At 47.3% G+C, this 17066-nt stretch overlaps 3 protein-coding genes across 8 annotated transcripts; 1 reads left to right on the top strand and 2 right to left on the bottom strand.

Annotated features, from left to right (window-relative positions):
* Positions 1-3223: 3223 nt before the first annotated feature.
* On the top strand, positions 3224-6530 carry LOC124695981 (protein LIFEGUARD 2-like). The gene is made up of 4 exons (XM_047228776.1): positions 3224-3506; positions 3636-3749; positions 5760-5917; positions 6019-6530. Exons 1-4 carry the CDS (start codon positions 3224-3226, stop codon positions 6217-6219), a joined length of 756 nt encoding a protein of 251 aa, XP_047084732.1. The 3' UTR covers positions 6220-6530.
* A 21-nt stretch (positions 6531-6551) lies between these two features.
* Positions 6552-9067, bottom strand: LOC124698859. Of its 2 annotated transcripts, XM_047231269.1 has the most exons (5): positions 8055-9067; positions 7797-7949; positions 7179-7268; positions 6962-7084; positions 6552-6870 (listed from the first exon to the last, which is right to left on the bottom strand). In XM_047231269.1, the coding sequence occupies exons 1-5, from the start codon at positions 8146-8148 to the stop codon at positions 6677-6679; spliced, it is 654 nt and encodes a 217-aa protein (XP_047087225.1). In that variant the 5' UTR covers positions 8149-9067; the 3' UTR covers positions 6552-6676. The 2 variants fall into 2 exon arrangements, with proteins under 2 accessions (XP_047087225.1, XP_047087224.1); XM_047231268.1 differs by having other exon boundaries at positions 7797-9067.
* A 754-nt stretch (positions 9068-9821) lies between these two features.
* Positions 9822-13670, bottom strand: LOC124702909 (E3 ubiquitin-protein ligase RNF181-like). 5 transcript variants are annotated; one of them, XR_007002785.1, is made up of 5 exons: positions 13255-13670; positions 11867-12124; positions 10875-11002; positions 10727-10779; positions 9979-10616 (listed from the first exon to the last, which is right to left on the bottom strand). XR_007002785.1 is itself a non-coding variant. In XM_047235095.1 (3 exons), the coding sequence occupies exons 1-3, from the start codon at positions 13455-13457 to the stop codon at positions 10586-10588; spliced, it is 492 nt and encodes a 163-aa protein (XP_047091051.1). In that variant the 5' UTR covers positions 13458-13670; the 3' UTR covers positions 9822-10585. The 5 variants fall into 5 exon arrangements, 3 of the variants coding, with proteins under 3 accessions (XP_047091051.1, XP_047091050.1, XP_047091049.1); XR_007002786.1 differs by lacking the exon at positions 10727-10779 and having other exon boundaries at positions 9822-10616; XM_047235095.1 differs by lacking the exons at positions 10727-10779; positions 10875-11002 and having other exon boundaries at positions 9822-10616.
* Positions 13671-17066: the final 3396 nt, after the last annotated feature.

Raw genomic sequence — 17066 nt, 5'->3', positions numbered from 1 at the left:
TGGCATTATCGCGGCTGTTTTTAGGTAAAGGATAACGAGAGAGCTGGGCTGAGGCGGCCCACTCGGGTTTCCGTTTATGGGGTAGCATTTGCATGTGTGCCGCGTAGGCTACTGGCCCAGCCACATTCTATCTCGACAAACTCATCAACAATAATCGCTTTTTTTTTGTCTCCTACAATTCAAAAAAGGTGAACTTGCACGAACCCAACAATCTACAAGTCTATTAATCCGGGGTCGTGGTTTGGCATGGCGACCGTATTTGTTCCGGGAGTTCGCTACGCGCAGTAAATGCATGGCACCATTCAAGAGTGTCGCTAAGCCATAAGCATAAATCATGCTATGTACATATACAAGCACTACCGTCGCAAAGTTGCTAGCTTGCCTATTAACTGCTAATTCATCCGTAAGGAGAATTGAGAAGCACTTTGTTGCCAGAACACAGGGTACCTCTAGGGAGTTCTCTATCTTTTTTTAGGTATCAACCACTATATATAGGGGTGTGCGTGTGTGTCTCATTTGTCATTGTCTCCTTTTACTCTCTACCAGATTTTCATAGTGGGCTTTGCGTTGCCGTGCAACCCGAGGATGATGGCCAAGAAGGGGATATCTCCAGGGAGAGTCAACAAAACGGAGCCCGAAAATAGTTTGGAATTACTATATATATTGTAAAAACAAGTCTCTTGCATTACTTCGAGGTATGGTTTTTTTCCTAGTGGTAGCCACCTAGCAATGCACCATCTACACAAGCAGGTCCACTTTTGGAATTATCGGAACAACATATGTTATGCATATGATTTTTAATGTATGATTCGCGCATCCATGCATTCATACATGTGAAAAAACATAATAAACCCACCAAGTAAATAGACGTACATACACTAGACTCGAAAGTGGAAGGGGCTAGTGGAAGGGAACATCTCGATTCTCGAGGGAGAGGCAACATAATCGAATCAGTTTTGTATGGAAAAAGGAAGGGGCTTGCGGCCCAATTTTGTGTGAAGTCGCGCTTGGAGGAAGTAACGCATCATGTATGCCTTGAATTTCTTTTGGCAAAAAGATTTTTTTTCTCAATGTTAATTTTAGATTTCCTAGAATGAGTTTCTCTGATCGAGGCTAAAGTTTCTTGGTTCGAAGGTTTCTTTATAGTGAAAAGTGAAACCATAGATAGCACATCTTAGTTTCAAAGTGTATGTACGAACGGCCGTGACATATCCATTTCTCACAAACACAAAACCTCTCTCTGCATTCATGCATGTGACAAAAGCATAGTAATCCCGCCAGAAGTAGTGTCGTATGCAACATATGTTTCGTGTTGGAAATGAAAAGGGCTCGGGGCCAACTTTCGTGCGAAGTATCGCTTGGAGGAAGTAACGCATCAGGTATGCCATGTGTTTCTTTTGGAAAAAGAATCGGTTGCTCATAGTTACTTTAGTTTTCCTAGGACGAGTTTCTTCGATTGAGACTAAAGTGCCCTGGTTCCAAGGTTTTATATAGTGAAAAGTGAAACCATGTGTCACACATCTTATGTTTGAAGTGTCTGAACACACAATAGTGGCGTATTCATTTCTCACAACACAAAACCTCTCTCGGCATTCATGGATCCAGCCATTCATGCATGCGACAAACTCCCACCAAATCACTTGTCGTATATAGGCTGGGCACGAAAAGTGTCGCAAGCAAAGAAGTTTTGTTTGGAAAATGCAGAGTAAACTCACGAGATCACTTGTCGTGCACCGGCCAAGCACAAAAGTAGTGTCGCATGCAATGAAGTTCCGTGTGGGAAATGAAAGGTGGTCACGGCCAAATTCCGTGCAATGTCACTGGGAGGAATTGACACATCATGAATGCCATCCATTTCTTTCAGAAACGGAATTGTTTACTCAGGATTATTTTAGGTTTCCTAGAATGAGTTTCTTCGACTAAGGCTGAAGTGTCTTGGTTTGAAGATTTTTCATAGTGAAAAGTAAAACCACAAGGTTGCACATCTTAGTTTTGAAGTGCCTTAACGCACACAAGTGACATATTGATTCCACACAACACAAAACCTCTTTTTTGCATTCATGTATCTAGCCATTCATGCATGTGATAAAAAGCATAGTTATCCACCGGATCATTTGTCGTTCATCGATCAGACAAAAATAGTGTCGTATGCAAAGAAGTTCCGTGTGGGAAATGGAAGGGGCTCGCGGCCAACTTCGGTGCGAAGTCTCGCTTGGGGGAAGTAGCACATCAAGTATACCCTGCATTACTTTTGGAAAGAAAAAAATTGCTTGCTCAAAGTTATTTTAGATTTCCTAGAACAAGTTTCTTCGAGTGAGGCTAAAGTGTTTTGGTTCCAAGGTTTTATATGGTGAAAAGTGAAACTACAGGTCGCACATCTTAGTTTTTGAAGTGTGTGAACACACAACAGTGACATATCCATTTCTCACAACTCAAAACCTCTCCCTGCATTCATGCATCCAGCCATTCATGCATGCATGTAACAAAAAGCATAGTGATCCCGCCAAATCACTTGTCGTACATAGGCGAGGCACGAAAAGTATGGTAAGCGAATAAGTTTCGTGTGGGAAATGGAAGGGGGCCACGGCCAAATTTCATGGGATGCCGCTTGGAGGAAGTAACGCATCGTATATGCCGTGCATTACTTTTGGTAAAGGAATCGTCGATTAGAAGATATCCATTTCTCGCAACACGAAACCTCTCTCGATCTGGGGCAAGAAAAAAAAACACAAAACCTCTCATGCTAGCATTAGAGGCTAGAGCTGTAGGGTACCAAAAGTCCACAACCAGTGTCACACTGTGACGGTAGGAAAATTACCACGATTCAAGGAAAGAGGTCGGTGGACATGACATCGTCTCCTCTTTCGATTCCACAGAACATATGGGGGCCATGGCAATGCCGCACTATCTCTCGTGTTGTACTGACACCCTGGGCACAAAAATGCAGTGACCCAACTGCTCCCTCCGCGTGGCCACAGCCAATCTCTACTCGCCACGACTAGGATCGTCCCGTGGGTGACGCCTCCGTCGCTGAACTGTGGGTCCATTATCCAGCCCCACACGTCAGTGACAAGCACGCGGTATATAACGCTCCCTAAGGCACAGTCGAAATGCTTCGTCTACCTCGCTCCCGTTCCCCCGGCCCCCCCCTCCACTCGACTCCTCCCTCCCTCTCCCTACTCCCAAAACCCGGAAACCCTAACTAACCCCCGCCGCGCCCGCAATGTCCAAGCTCGAGGTCGATCCGGAGCTCGGCGCCGCCGCGGAGAAGCCGGCGGCGGCGGCGCGGGTCGCCGCGGCGCCCAAGAAGGTGGCGGAGGAGGAGGACCCGCGCCTGCGCTGGGCGTTCGTGCGCAAGGTCTACGCCATCCTCGCCCTGCAGTTCGCCTTCACCGCGGCCCTCGCCGCCGTCGCCTGTCTCGTCCACCCCATCCCGCGCTTCTTCCTCGCCGGCTCCGTCGCTTCCTGGTCCGTCTTCATCACCATCATCCTCGCCCCCTTCCTCGGTATGCCCCTGCCTGCTCGCCTCCCTCCCTCCCTCCCTCCCTTAACTGGGGTTTCGATCTACGCCGCTACAATCAACGGGACGGTGCGTTAATTTTTTATCTTCTCTGACGCGGTGTCGATTTCTGCAGTGATGTGGCCGATGCTCAAGTACAGGCAGAAGCACCCCGTCAACCTCTGGATGCTGGCGCTATTCACGCTCTGCATCAGCATCAGCGTCGCCGTCACCTCCTCCACCGTAGCGGGTAAAGATGCAATTACCCTCCTCCACTTTTCTTTCGATTCTCACCATTTTATTTTTATCTCGTCATCAACTGCCGCGGATGTGCAAAATCCTGCCAAACTTTTTTGGCCAATCGATCGCATCTCCGTGTGGTTAACTAATTTGGTGTTGATGGTATTTGTTTTTGGAAACGGTGCTGTTACGTGTACGTTGTTTCCGTGGACAGTTATTACCAAACATTTCTGATCCTCACCTGTTGTGGGCAACTGAACTGGGGATGTTGTTGGTTTTCCATAGATTGTTCAACACAGCAGATTCGTGGTCGCGTCTGATGAATGTTTTGGCCAAAAAGGAGCGTGCTAGTTCTGCTGTTGCCTAGTGATAGATGGTTTGTGTGATGCATGGTAGCACATATTTTGTTTTTATATGCTTCTTTAAACTAGGACCGGTTCCATTTAACTGGGAGTCCATGATACTAACTTGGTTTCAGATAACTATTGTATCTATTGTATGCCTTATCAATGCTATGGATGGTTTTGGTTGTTCTAATGTCTGACCCTGGACCTAGTTCAAATTGTTGCAGAGTTTAAAATGCCAAGGAGCTGGACATAACTAATTAGACTATCATTGTCTCAAGTTTTAAAAAACAAAGCAAATTTGGGGATTTGGGGTTTGTAACCATCTTAGGTCTATTTTCAAGCTTCAATCAATAAATCTTTTCCTGTATGAGGAATTGCGGATACCACATTCATTATGTTGGATAGCAGTTACTTTTTTCTACGTGTGGTTAATTTGGTGTTGCTGGTAATTATTTTTTGGAAACGGTGCTGTTACGCAAGTTGTTTCCGTGGACAGTTATTAGCAAACATTTCTGATCCTGACCTGTTGTGGGCAACTGAATTGGGGATGTCGTTGGTTTTCCATAGATTGTTCAACAGATTCGTGGTCGTTTAATGCATGTTTCGGACAAAAGGAGCGTGCTAGTTCTGCTGTTTCCTTAGTGAGTAGTGATAGATGGTTTGTGTGATGCATGGTAGCAGATATTTGTTTTTTATATGGTTCTTTAAACTACGACCAGTTCCATTTAACTAGGAGATCTTGTGATACTAACTTGGTTTCAGACAACTATTGTATCTAATCTATGCCTTACCAACGCTATGGATTGTTTTCGTTGTTCTAATGTCTGACCCTGGACCTAGAATTGAAATTTTTTGAGAGTTGTAATCTGGTAACAGCACAAAGAGCTGGACAGAACCAATTAGACTATCATTGTCTCGAGTTTTAAAAACAAAATAAATTTGGGAAGGTGGGGTTTTGTAACGATCTTAGCTCAATTTTCAAGCTTCAATCAATAAAACTTTTACTCTACGAGGAATTGATGATACCGCATACATTATGTTGGATAGAAGTTCTTTATTTGTGTTTGCAGAGATTTCTGCATAGTTTTTATTTCTCAAAATTTTCCCAGACAGAGCAACTTGATGTTCAAGTTAACCATCACACTTCCTTCACCATTTGGCTTACCATGTCCATTGTTTAAGAATTAGTCTGTACTCAATACAGTGTCCTCTGTTTATATGCTCCGTTGCATTCAGCTCAGGCCATTAAAGTTAGTGTAGTATTGTTATATGTACCAGTTGCTAGGATAACCGCCCCTGTTTCAGTAAGACTAGCCTGTATTTGTTGTGAAGATAAGACCATGTTGTATGATCTCTGCAGTATTTTTTTTTTGTGATGGAACAATTATGGCCATAATAGTTGGAGAAACTTTAGCTTTAGCTGTTATTTATTGAGCGGTTTGCTACCTTTACTGCCTGTGAAGGTTAATGTGTGAAACTTATCTATATTCCAGTATCACTGGTGCCTGATTTTTCTTCTTACTGATAGTATTGAATTGTTCCATTGATTTTCATGATACACCAGCAAGTTTGTTAGTCCCTACCCTGTTATCTCTGGTGTCTTTTTATTCTCTAAGCTCTTCTTATTATACCGTCAAAATTTAACAGTTTCTTTGCTTGTATTGCTATAACAGGGAAAGCGCTTCTTCAGGCTGCAATCCTCACAGCTGTTGCAGTCGCTGGCCTCACCCTCTTCACATTCTGGGCAGCAAACAGAGGCTATGATTTCACCTTCATGTTTCCCTTCTTATTCACGAGCCTCCTTGTTCTGCTCGTGTACCTCCTCATCCAGGTTCTCTGTCCTCCAACCTGTTTTACTTTTGAGACATTTCTGTCTTGCGCTGTCCTGTAAATCTCACACTTAAAGTGCATTTCTGTTTATCTGCTGGCCAGATGTTCGTTCCACTGGGAAGGGTTGGTGTGACTATCTATGGCTGCGTCGCCACCGTGCTGTTCTCTGCCTTCATCGTCTTCGACACCAACATGCTGGTCAAGCACCACACCTACAATGAGTACGTCGTCGCGGCGATCTCGCTCTACCTCGACGTGATAAACCTGTTCATGGCCCAGCTTTCCTTCGCCGCCATCCAGTGATCTGCCGCTCTCACCTCCCTGCCAGATGACAACGCTCTTCCAGTGCAGTGCTTCATGAACAAAGTTGGTTATGTACTTATGGCACCTTACCTATATGTTCAGAACAGCGGTATAGGTCTACATAGCTGGAGACCATTTGTAATTAGGCACAGCTCTAGCGTGCTATGGTACATTCCGTTGCCCTATTAGCTCTAGATATTACCGAGACCTGGAAGCACATCTTATCACCTTATATAGTCCTAATTGTCGGGTCGCTGCAATGGACATGAAGTAGCCATTCGGTTAAGTTCTGTTGATGTGCTTTTCTGTTCTGTCGAATTTGATTTCTGCTAACTCTTTTATTTCAATGCAATAACATACACAAAAATTATTTATACTGATCCTAGAATGTGAAAATTGGGACCATATATGCCCATATCATCAAACACCACACACTTATAATTTAGCAATCAACAATTCACAGAATTGTGTGGACCAAGAATATGGCAACCAGCATGATGATCTCCGGCAGCCTGTGTGCTGCTGGCGCCCAACCACCTGGGGCACTGCTCTTCTGGAGGGCGAAAGACACTGGTGCTGGCGGCGACGTGCTCGTGTTGGACCCGTTGAGTATGCCTATCCCGAGGCTGGAGCAGTCAGTTCCCAGGGAACCTGCACGGTTGAAACACCAAACCACCAGTTAAGCAGCGTTAGCCTCGTCGTGATCGTACGTTCGTAACGTAAGGCTGTTAGAGCCACTCACACTGGCGGTAGCAGGGGAAGGTTTCGTTATCGAAGAAGTTCTTGAAGCCGTCGCGGCAGGCGCACCGGTAGGTGAAGCCTGTCTTCTCGCAGTTGCCACCCCCACAGTACTGCAGCAAGCAGGCTGCACCATTTGAGAGGTTCAGGGTTAGAATTCAGCGGCGATTGCTTGGGCAAATATTGAAGAGTCGTGATCAGCTGAAGGGATTGTTAATTACGGTCGTAGACTGAAAGGTTTGTCATTGCTGCCGGCGGGAGCAGTGATGGAGCCGGAGGAGACTCGTTTTGGCACGACGACTTGATGGTGCCTGTTCAACAAAGCAATAGATTCAAGCGTTACGAGGTAAAACCGTGTATCTGCCTGCCTGCTTTTGTGTATTCTGGAATAATAGAACTTGAACTTTGAATAACAAGTAGGAGTGCGTGTAGACGTGTAGTGTAGGGAACTCGAGGCTAGCTGCACGAGAAATGGCGCACATTTCTCAAATACTTGAATCAAGACTAGCCCGTTTCGATCTGAGTGAAATCGCAGGCCTGTGATGGCGATGTCTACAATCTGGTAGTTTCTCATCAGAGATTTGACTACTTAAAAATGCGCCGTTGTCATGTGCCAAAACATGTGCTGACTTACTAACCACTCTGACCTCCATCAATTGATGCAGATGATGGGGATATCCCCTTAAGAAAAGAAAAACCACTCTGACCTCCAACACCATAGTCTTACCGTAGTTTTAGTTCAAATTTAAACTCAAACCATTACGGAATGGAGGGAATATATATCTTGATTCTAGACCGGCCGGAGGATATATGGCGTGGCCGCGCCGTGGTTTACTTACAGTTGGGTATGACGCATGGGAGGAAGGGGAATTCCATGTCGCCGAGATGGTTGCGGCTCCACCCGGGGTTGCACTGGCACGCGAAGCCGAATGCGTAGTCGCTGGACTCGTCGCAGCTTCCCATGCCGCACTTCACCTTGCCGCACTCACCCTCTGCATATATATCCATCCGGCAAAACCATTGATTGATTTGGCACGCCGTACGGACGTGTGTGACAAAGGAAGAAGAGGAAGAAGGAGAAGAGAAGAGAAGCAAACCTGCACGAGCTCCCGAAGGTAGCAGTAGCAGCACGGCGGCGATGGCGTGCAGAGACAGCAGCACGAGGGCGGACGGCTTGCTGGTGCGCCCCATTTCGCCCTCTACAGCTCTCTGCTACTTGTTCGGCCTGTGTGCTCCGAAGCTTGGCGTACGAGGATGATTAGATGGAGACAAAGCTTATGTACTATATATAGACCATTGGATCTGGGATACAGCCGCGCGCGTAGAGAACACAGAGGACGTCAGATGCGTGCCTCGTTTTCTTAGGCATGCCCAGGAAATCGTAGGCCCAGTCCCGGCCGGCTACCTTGTCATCTCTTCCAGAATATGGAAATATCTTGGTTTTCTAGACTCAACTCTTTGCAAAATTATATATGCACTCCCTAAACTGAACTGAACATTTGTGACCAGCCCGGCCCCTGTTTGTGACTAACAGTGTGTTATGCTTCTCCAGTCAATCAAGTCACTTGTGCGCGTGACTATCTTTTCCTTTAAAAGTACCCTTTGCCTGACTATTTCTTCGTACCGGTACGTACATCAAGGGGACTTCTCTACAGGGTTGCTTTTGCATGCAGAGAAATATGGGCTGGGTTTTGCACATGGGACCCATTTTGCAGCGACACTGAATGATTCTAGAAGCCACGCAATCAATCAAAACTTAGAGCATCTCCAGCTGCGTTCCCCAAAGGGATTTGAGACGCGTCAAACAAAAAAATGTTCCCAACCGCGTGTTCCAAAGATTTTTTTTTTATCAGGCGCGGTTAATACGGTGTCAAGCGCCCCAAGCCCGTCCCCGCTACATAGCGGACGCTCGGGGCACGCCGGACAAAACGAAAAATGAGGCGCGGCGTGGCGGGACCGACGCGTCAGTAGCACATTCAAGTTTGAACCTAACCGTCGCCTACCTCACGACGGAAGTTGTTGTCGCGCAGTGACACACGAACGAAGCATCGCAGCTTTGACTTAATGGCATCGAAGGGGCAGGCGAGACGTCTCGTCGGTGCTGCGCAGCCTCCACGCGTTGCGTCGTTCGCACGCCACAGCGCGTTCCCGCGCTTTCTTCCCGCCGCTTCTGGACTCTTCCCGCCCTATCTTCCCAACGGCGTCTATAAAGCCCCCCCCCCCCGGCTCAATGGCAGCCACCACAGCCGCCGGCACCCCTTTCTCCGCCGCAAGCACAACCCTCGTCGCTCGAACACCACTGCGCAATGATGAACCGCCCCGGCGCCGGCCAGTTCCCTCCACCATCGTCTCCACCACCACCTCCACCACCGGAAGCATCGCAGTTCGACATCGACGCTGCCGCGGAGGAAGAGTCGCAGGCGAAGCGGCAGCGGGTCGTTGGACGCAATAAACGCTGGCGCGGATGGCCACGCGGCCATGCACGACGAGACGCGTCCTGCGTCGCCTGGGAAATCTGGGACGTCATTAACGTCGCTTGACCAAAGGTAGGCGACGGGGTTTTAGGCTTCCGAGCCGCTGACGCGTCGGTCCCGCCATGCCTCGCCTCGCTTTCGTTGTGTCCAGCGTGCCCGGAGCGTCCCCTGTGGGGCGGGGGCGGGCTCGGGGCGCCGGACACCTTATCGGCCGCGCCGGATAAAAATAGGCTTTGGGGCGCGCGACTGAGAACGTTTTTTTTCCGACACTTTGGAGGACGCAGCTGAAGATGCTCTAATTCCTAGGTTGTAAACTCTTGACAACTGCATAGTATCTTTTTGAATAAAGGCTTCTTTCATGTTATCCTAAGAGTTGATACTACCATCGGGTGAAGATAATAACCATTCTTTTGCTCTACCACGTAAAGAAAAAATGAGAATATCTCAAGTACTGTAATATCATTTTCAACATTCTTGAAATTTTTTATATCACTAATTTCGCATAAATCATGCAAGTGCATAGCAACATCTTCACCAGGAGAATAACTTAAGTTCTGTAATATCATTTTCAACATTCTTGAAATTTTGTATATCACAAATTTCGTATAAATCATGCAAGTGCATAGCAACATCACCAGCACCACCTGCAAATTGACCCTTACATATTAAATTTAGTAACCAAGGACTAACTTCAATGGAATCAAATTTAATTTCAGGGAAGGTAATGAGGTTGCAGATAAATTTTGCATTTGGCACATTAGTGAAGTCATATAACTTAATATTGTTTCCTTCACCCATAGTTCCAGAGAAATAAAAGTTACACTATTTTTATGTGTTTTTAGTATGAGGTAAGTGTAATGCAAAACAGTAAAGAAAGTCTATTTTGTGGTTCCCTTTCTAAGCTTGTTTATTGGGGTAGCTTATGCAGTGGTATGATTCAATGATGTTAGGACTAATAGAACCACAACACGATGACAAATGGTGTCTAGAAGTATTTGAGCCATACCGCTGCACAAATTTTGCAGCAGCATGTAGAAGAGCTGTGGCTGTTACTGTTGTACGTTGCGCCCTCGAGTGCTGAAATTCACCAAACAAGGCATATGTCCTCAAGACCCAACTCGTAATCAGATAATTTTATCTCTCTCTGACCACTTCTAGAGAATGCTCAAATTATCTGGGGAGAACCTGACACATGATAACAAACAGGTAAAGAAGTCAAGCCGGTACCGTGGGCAAATTTTGGTTTGGTGCTTTAAACTGAAGTTGTATTTTCTGTTTTGGTTATCTTATGCTACCTGATCACCCATTAGGATATTGCTCATTTGTTAAAGTCTGATCTTCCAAATGTCTGTTTCAATGGATTTCATTAGAGTTACAGCATAGCAATAGCATTTTCCAAATTGGAGGGTATTATCGATTTCGGAGAGCAGTCCAGTGATATACATTTTGTAACGTGCCAGTAGAAATTCCAGAACCGCTAGCCCCTTTATATATAACTGTTTATGCGATTTCAGGAAGCCAAGTCTGTAGTCCCGCTCAGGTGCAAGCGATTAGCAAAGTCGCTTTGGTTACTGCAATAAAAGTGATGAGAGATTGCTTAGTACTTATGTGCAAAACATTTCTCTTCAGTTGTGGGTTGATCGCTTGTTGTTGCAGCGTAGGAAAAGCTTGTTTCAACAAACAAAACAAAAGAGACATGGTTAAGTGAAAAACTGGTGAGAACATCCCAACATAATTGAAAGCTGCATTAAATTGGTTTGCAAAAACCAATTTTCACTTTCTATATAGATGTACCACATTCAGGGTTAAGTGAAAAACTGGTGAGAACATTTAAAATGGAACTTTTTAAGTTGAAAATACATAATATTTAATGCAGCATGTACACTTCCTTTTTCAGGGATTTTTCCTGGTTTTCTTATATCCGCGAAATATCAGAACTATTCAGAACACAGTTCGCTCAAATACAGAAATCAGAATTCACACAACGAAGTAAAGTGCTGGAGACGAGTTTGATCTTTATGCATTTTAAATTGAAACTAAAAACCGACTTTACTTTGCTGAAACTGACAAGTCTCTCGAGCATGCTAAGTCCCTTAACTGACGGCATTTTTCAGAAATATATCACTCTCAGAGGTATCATACTAATTTTCCCATGGGCAGAAACATCCCAACATATCAAAGTTTTTGCAAACCATCTGATTATTAATTAGCAAATCATCTGTACTTGCAATATATGTTCAGAAAAGGTCAAAGGAAAAACTCTGTTCCGTCCTCAGTTAAGTTAGTACATGCTGCTATGTTAGCCCAAGAAAGATGGCACTTCAAAAAACAGCATGCTGTTTCAGGAGAGGGTTTCTACTGAAGGCACGAGCGTCCTGCAGCAGGGGCAGTCCGGTTGGATGGCCAGCCAAGGGAGGACGCAGTCGGAGTGGTACCTGTGGGAGCACGGCAGCCTCGTCACCCGCTGATGCCTCTCCCGGACCTCATCGAGGCACACCGCGCAGACATCGGCTTTGGACAGCGTCCTCCTCATCTCAGCACGGCGGCTAGTAGTTACCGTCATCGCTGGAACCGGACAGGGGGACCTGAACGTGCTAGCTGCGACTGCGAGGTCCTGCTGCTGCTGCTCTTGCTGGATGCTGTGCTGTCTGGAGCTTGCTCCATTATCTCGCTCTCGCGTTCTCCAGCCCCACCTGTGTTGATTCAGCAATTAGAATGGAGCCAATTCTTAGTGTGGCTGAAGACTGGTCTGCAGCTTTAGCCTATTTTTCAGAAACAATTCAGAATGGCGCAAAATACAATACAAAATGATGCATAAAGGCAATGTGCACATTGAACCGTCAGAAACATGTATACTACTTTTGATCACTTCAAGTTTAAGGTTACTCTCTTCACAATCGATTGACATGATCAGAACCCCATCATGAACTGCATGCAGATGGAGATTACAACACTCCATCCATGTCTAGAGTCTAGACAACACTACACCTATAACGCAGCGCCTCTAAAAACTACTGAGAAAAAATAAATCATAGCAGCGCCTCCAAAATCCAAATGCCGGTGATGCGTAGGACACAAAACCTGGAAAGTAGGGGGTCACAACTTCCTTGTGTGGATGCTGTTGCCGTACATTCTGGGAATCATGCGAATCGAACCAAAATAAAGATCGGAATGCAGATTAGCATAATTCTCCACATATGTCGTGTATCAGAAAGCTGGAACGTCAGATGCTGCCATCCAACCAGCCAGTGTTTTATACTACGAGTAGTAGACGCAAACAAGCCTTCAGGGGTTCTCTGTTTTAGAAAAGCCCTGTGCGTGTGCCATCAAGCAGATGTCATTTTCAGTGGTTTGAGCAGTGCCGATGCGCTGAACTGATGTAATTCCTGCAAGAATTCACGAATACGTTTTACTTAATTTTAGCATTCTCTCAAGGCTAGGTAATTAAACTGCTTGTTGTTTGGTAGTACGTAGTAGTAGCATTCTCTCAAGGCCGGGTCCGGGTGATTAAACTAGTACCTATATGGTGTTTTAAAACGAATTTAGCAACGGCGACACATAGGGGTGCAAGAACCTAACAGCTCGGCTAAGTCGGGTATACCATATCACTGGCAGTGGAATTCAACAACGGGTTGCCTCGCCAATTCAAGTGTATAACCAGCACATGTACCTGAATAAAATCTGATAAAAGTCTCTGGAAACACGGTCGATCTACGCTATTGGTTAGAACCACACGATGCCCCTTTCCTATGGGTTGATAACGTTCACAGTATTCTCCCTGTTCTTATGAGAGGAACGTAATAAGGTCGGGGGAGGAACGAACCTCGAGGAGGAGGAGGGCGAGGCGGCGCCGCGGAGCTTCTCCTGGAGCCGGTTACGGGCCGCCAGCGCCGGTCCGACCATGCCGGTGGCCGCGTGCGACGTCGAGGGGCCCAGCTTTTGGTGGTGGTCGCCGCCCCCCACGCCCACGACGTCGCCGTGGTAGTGCACGCGGCGCCGCCGCGCGAGCTCCACACCCGGAAGCATGGCCTCCTTGGGTGGGTTTCCCTCCCCTCTCCTGGAACTGGAAACGATACCGGCTGCGGGCTACGGCGTGTGGGATTGGGAACGGCCGGGGAAGACGAGTTCCAGGCTTTGGTAGATGCTCTGCTCGTGGCTTTTCTCTCCACCTGGGATTTTGTAGTGGCGGGGAATATCAGAGGGGACGAAGCGCCTTGCGCGGTGCCGCGAAACCACGAGGAAACCCGTCCATGGAATCGCCGAAACGATGTTTGTCAAAAATGAAAAGTCTATCACCGAGGCGAGCTGATTGGGATATGACTGACGCTACCGTCCAGCACTTTTCTGCCCTTGATCTGCTTCCTAAGCGCAAGTCATGCTTCGTGGTACAGCGCCGACCGATGCACGCGCGCCCACCTGCGCCGAGTGTCTCCCTGGTCCCTGCTGCTCCTTATATCTTCAAAAGAGTGAATGTATCAGTTTTTCAAAGCATATTAAGAATTCTTCATTAAAAAGTGTCATCCACCACATCTCATCTCTTTAATCTTTTTCTTTTTGCTCCTGTGTCTCCCCCGTTCTGAAAAGTTGGAGCTGCTCCAGCTTTTGGTACAAATACGTGAAGTTGATTTCGTAGAATAAAAAAGCGGGGAGCGGCTACAATTTACATCCCATTGCCACCGATAACTGACTGAAACATTATGCACATCTTATCTCGCCCCTCCTCCTCTTCCCGGCACGTTTTTTAATGCCCAAACTCTTCCCTGATTTGACTTCATCGTAGCACGATTTAAGTATGCCGCTACCGAATTGGGGCCGTCGGCGAACGAATCGACATACCTTCCGCAGGAGTCGAACTTGTTCTATTCGTTTTCGCCACCATGCAAATCGAGCTTTAGCTCTGCCGCTGCTAGGAGTTTGTCGCCCCTAAACTTGCTCTCGGACGTACAAAATGACCAGCCCTCCACAGTCATAGCTTGCGGTTGCGGGAATCGACCCTGGCCCCACCCATGCTCGCAACCGAAGCAACAAGCTCGTCGTGGCCACTAGCAGCTTGACGCCGTATCTAAGAGCCTCTCGTCGTCAACCACGAGGTCTCCGCTGCCACATCCGACCTCCACAATGGTGGTGTTCTGATACGACCCAACCTCTATTCGCTTTGTCTGACGAAAAAAGGCAAACCCGACCAAGCCTTTTTCAGCTCAGCAAGACTCACATTTCTACCGCACTCCATCTGATATAAATGGGCTTGCAGCCCAAGTTTCTACGGCACGGACTCGCTTTGATCGTTAGAGCTAGATTGAGTGAAATTAATGGAGCCAGCTTCTTGATCTATGCCGGACATGCGTCTGCCAAGCAGCGGCGGTGGAAGATGGTCGTCAACGGCGTCGGAGTCTCACCACCGCCGCGGGAGGGCACGGAGCGCTGGAGGGACACGACCAGGGCCCGGCGGGCTCACCTCACCGCCAAGGAGCGGGCCGATCCAACCTGGGCGGCCACCGTCAACGACGCCTGGTGGGTCGACTACTGCCAGGTGCAGCACGACGCCGAGATGAACAGCACCGCCAGCCTCATCGGCTGGCAGAACAGCCGGAACAAGGAGGGGCGCCTCCTCTTCTGGGGCGTTCCGGGGCGCACCCTGGAGCACATCGTCGATGGCATCTAGAACGGCGCGCCCAGGTTGGAGATGTCGTCATCGCCGCCACCATACCCTACGCCCGCAGTGCGCTGGCAGCCGAGGAGGACGTACTCGTCCTCCTCCAACTCTTCCTCGTCAGGGCCGGCGTGATCGACACCTTCTTCATCGCACCACACATTGCCCTACACCGTGCCTAAGCGCGAGGTGAAGGAGGGGCCGGAGTTCGTGATGCCGCCCATCAATCCGAGGCGCGACGACAACAGCGTTAGCCGGCAGCAGCACAGGCGCACCGGCGGCGCCCTCATCATCCCGAAGCTGGAGGTGTAGGAGGAGCAGGATGACGAGGCAGCCGGGAAGGCGGCGCTGCTGGCGGAGTACGAGCGGCAGTAGCGTCTCATCGCCAGCAGCGATAACCCCGAGGACTGCCCTGGCTTGCGGGCGGCGTGCTTGGCGTCGTTGAACGACAAGGACGCCTGGGGGTGACCTCGACGTGGCGATCACCATGTCCATCCGTGACTCTGGGAAGCCGCTTGTGGACCTCACCGACGACGGCGAGGCTGAGCCAAGCGGCACGGTGAAGGACGAGCCCGTCGACGAGCACGACGAGCGTGGCAAGTAGGACGTCATCGTCGACAACATGTACAACTTCCACCAGTACTACGACGCCTCTGGCCGCCGGAAATACTACTAGATTAGGGTTTAGTTTAACTTTCATTGAATTTGGTTTGAATCTATGTAATATATAGCAAGTTTGAATGAATTCGCTTAAGTTTTAAATATCTTAAATTTTGTTTGGGGGACGCGGCTGGGGAGCGATGTCCCCCAAACGCGGCACGAAGGAAACACGTCCCCCAAACGATAAATTCAGCGCCGTTTGGGGACGCTTTGGGAGACGCGGCTGGAGATGCTCTTAATTCGCATCGTCCAAACACCGTTCGGGCAAAAGCGCTGCATTGGTTGTTTTGGGGACGTCGTGGTGTGGTGCTGCGTTTGGGACGTGCCCATTCTCCGCCGAGTCTCCTAAATGGAATCTCCAAACAAAATCAAGTGTAAAAGTGGTGTTTGGCGTCTCTAATAGAGCCCTGGGCACGGGGAACGGGCTAGGCACGCCGGAAAATATTTGGGGCATGTCTGGACCAAAGAGGCCTTTGGTGCGCGCGAGGAGGGAGGTTAAGTGTTTGGTGCGCCCCAAATTTTTTTGGGAGACTCTTTGGGATCGCGAGGGAGAAGCTTGAAAGAGACGAGTCCCCGGCAAAATGGAAGTATTGAGCTTATAGATTGTCAATTAATTATGATGTTAAATATATTTTTGCAAGCTTTTGTCAATTAATTATGATGGATTTGAGGATGCATGCATCAAGATAAAACATATTCATTAACTTTTAATAATGAATGTGAAACTCTACGGAGTTCATCTAGTTATATATGTAGGGATGTTCCATAGATCATGCACGGAGCATATTTGAGGAATTTAAGGAAAATATTATCAAAATCAAGATATATAACAATATTGATTTTAATGAGTGGAACAAGTATGAAAAATATCACCGGAGGAACTCAAAAGTTAGCGTGACTGGGCTTACGAGTCGAGCTGTGAAGATCAAGAGAACGAGAAATATTCAAGAGAATAGTAAAAAAAATTGTTTCATGATGAGGTTGTGGTGAGATCATGAGTTGTGTCATGGTGGGCCAAATCCTGAAGGAGTTACTAGCAAGTTAGTTAAGGTTGAGCTCTTGAAACTTACGGAGGATCATGATCAACTTGAAGTAACTTACAATGAAGTTCTTGTAACCATAAATAATTGTTCTAGTTAATGATATTACTTGGGCTACTAACTCTTAGAACAAGAAAGGATTTGATAGTGTTCTCGCTCAGCAAAAGGTAAGAATACCAAAGCAATGACTTGGATATAATCCAAGAACAAACAAGACGAATGCCATTCCACCTAAAAAGGTCAATGTTGCACAAGAAGAGCACACGAAAAACGTGAATGGCAAGA

Source organism: Lolium rigidum, chromosome 3 (assembly GCF_022539505.1).
Source record: "Lolium rigidum isolate FL_2022 chromosome 3, APGP_CSIRO_Lrig_0.1, whole genome shotgun sequence".
In the NCBI taxonomy this organism is placed as follows: Eukaryota; Viridiplantae; Streptophyta; class Magnoliopsida; order Poales; family Poaceae; genus Lolium; species Lolium rigidum.
The sequence above is the reverse complement of the archived record's forward strand: the minus strand, read 5'-3'. Positions and strand labels throughout refer to the sequence as shown.

Excerpts from the sequence above, each read along its gene's own strand:
- LOC124695981 (XM_047228776.1), top strand. The coding sequence starts at position 3,224 with ATGTCCAAGCTCGAGGTCGATCCGGAGCTCGGCGCCGCCGCGGAGAAG. Across the intron at positions 3,750-5,759 it reads CACCTCCTCCACCGTAGCGG|GGAAAGCGCTTCTTCAGGCT; the intron begins GTAAAGATGCAA and ends TTGCTATAACAG. Across the intron at positions 5,918-6,018 it reads TCGTGTACCTCCTCATCCAG|ATGTTCGTTCCACTGGGAAG; the intron begins GTTCTCTGTCCT and ends TCTGCTGGCCAG.
- LOC124698859 (XM_047231268.1), bottom strand. The coding sequence starts at position 8,148 with ATGGGGCGCACCAGCAAGCCGTCCGCCCTCGTGCTGCTGTCTCTGCAC. Across the intron at positions 7,085-7,178 it reads AAACCTTTCAGTCTACGACC|CCTGCTTGCTGCAGTACTGT; the intron begins GTAATTAACAAT and ends CAAATGGTGCAG. Across the intron at positions 6,871-6,961 it reads CTTCCCCTGCTACCGCCAGT|GTTCCCTGGGAACTGACTGC; the intron begins GTGAGTGGCTCT and ends TCAACCGTGCAG.
- LOC124702909 (XM_047235093.1), bottom strand. The coding sequence starts at position 13,457 with ATGCTTCCGGGTGTGGAGCTCGCGCGGCGGCGCCGCGTGCACTACCAC. Across the intron at positions 12,125-13,254 it reads TCGCCCTCCTCCTCCTCGAG|GTGGGGCTGGAGAACGCGAG; the intron begins GTTCGTTCCTCC and ends GAATCAACACAG.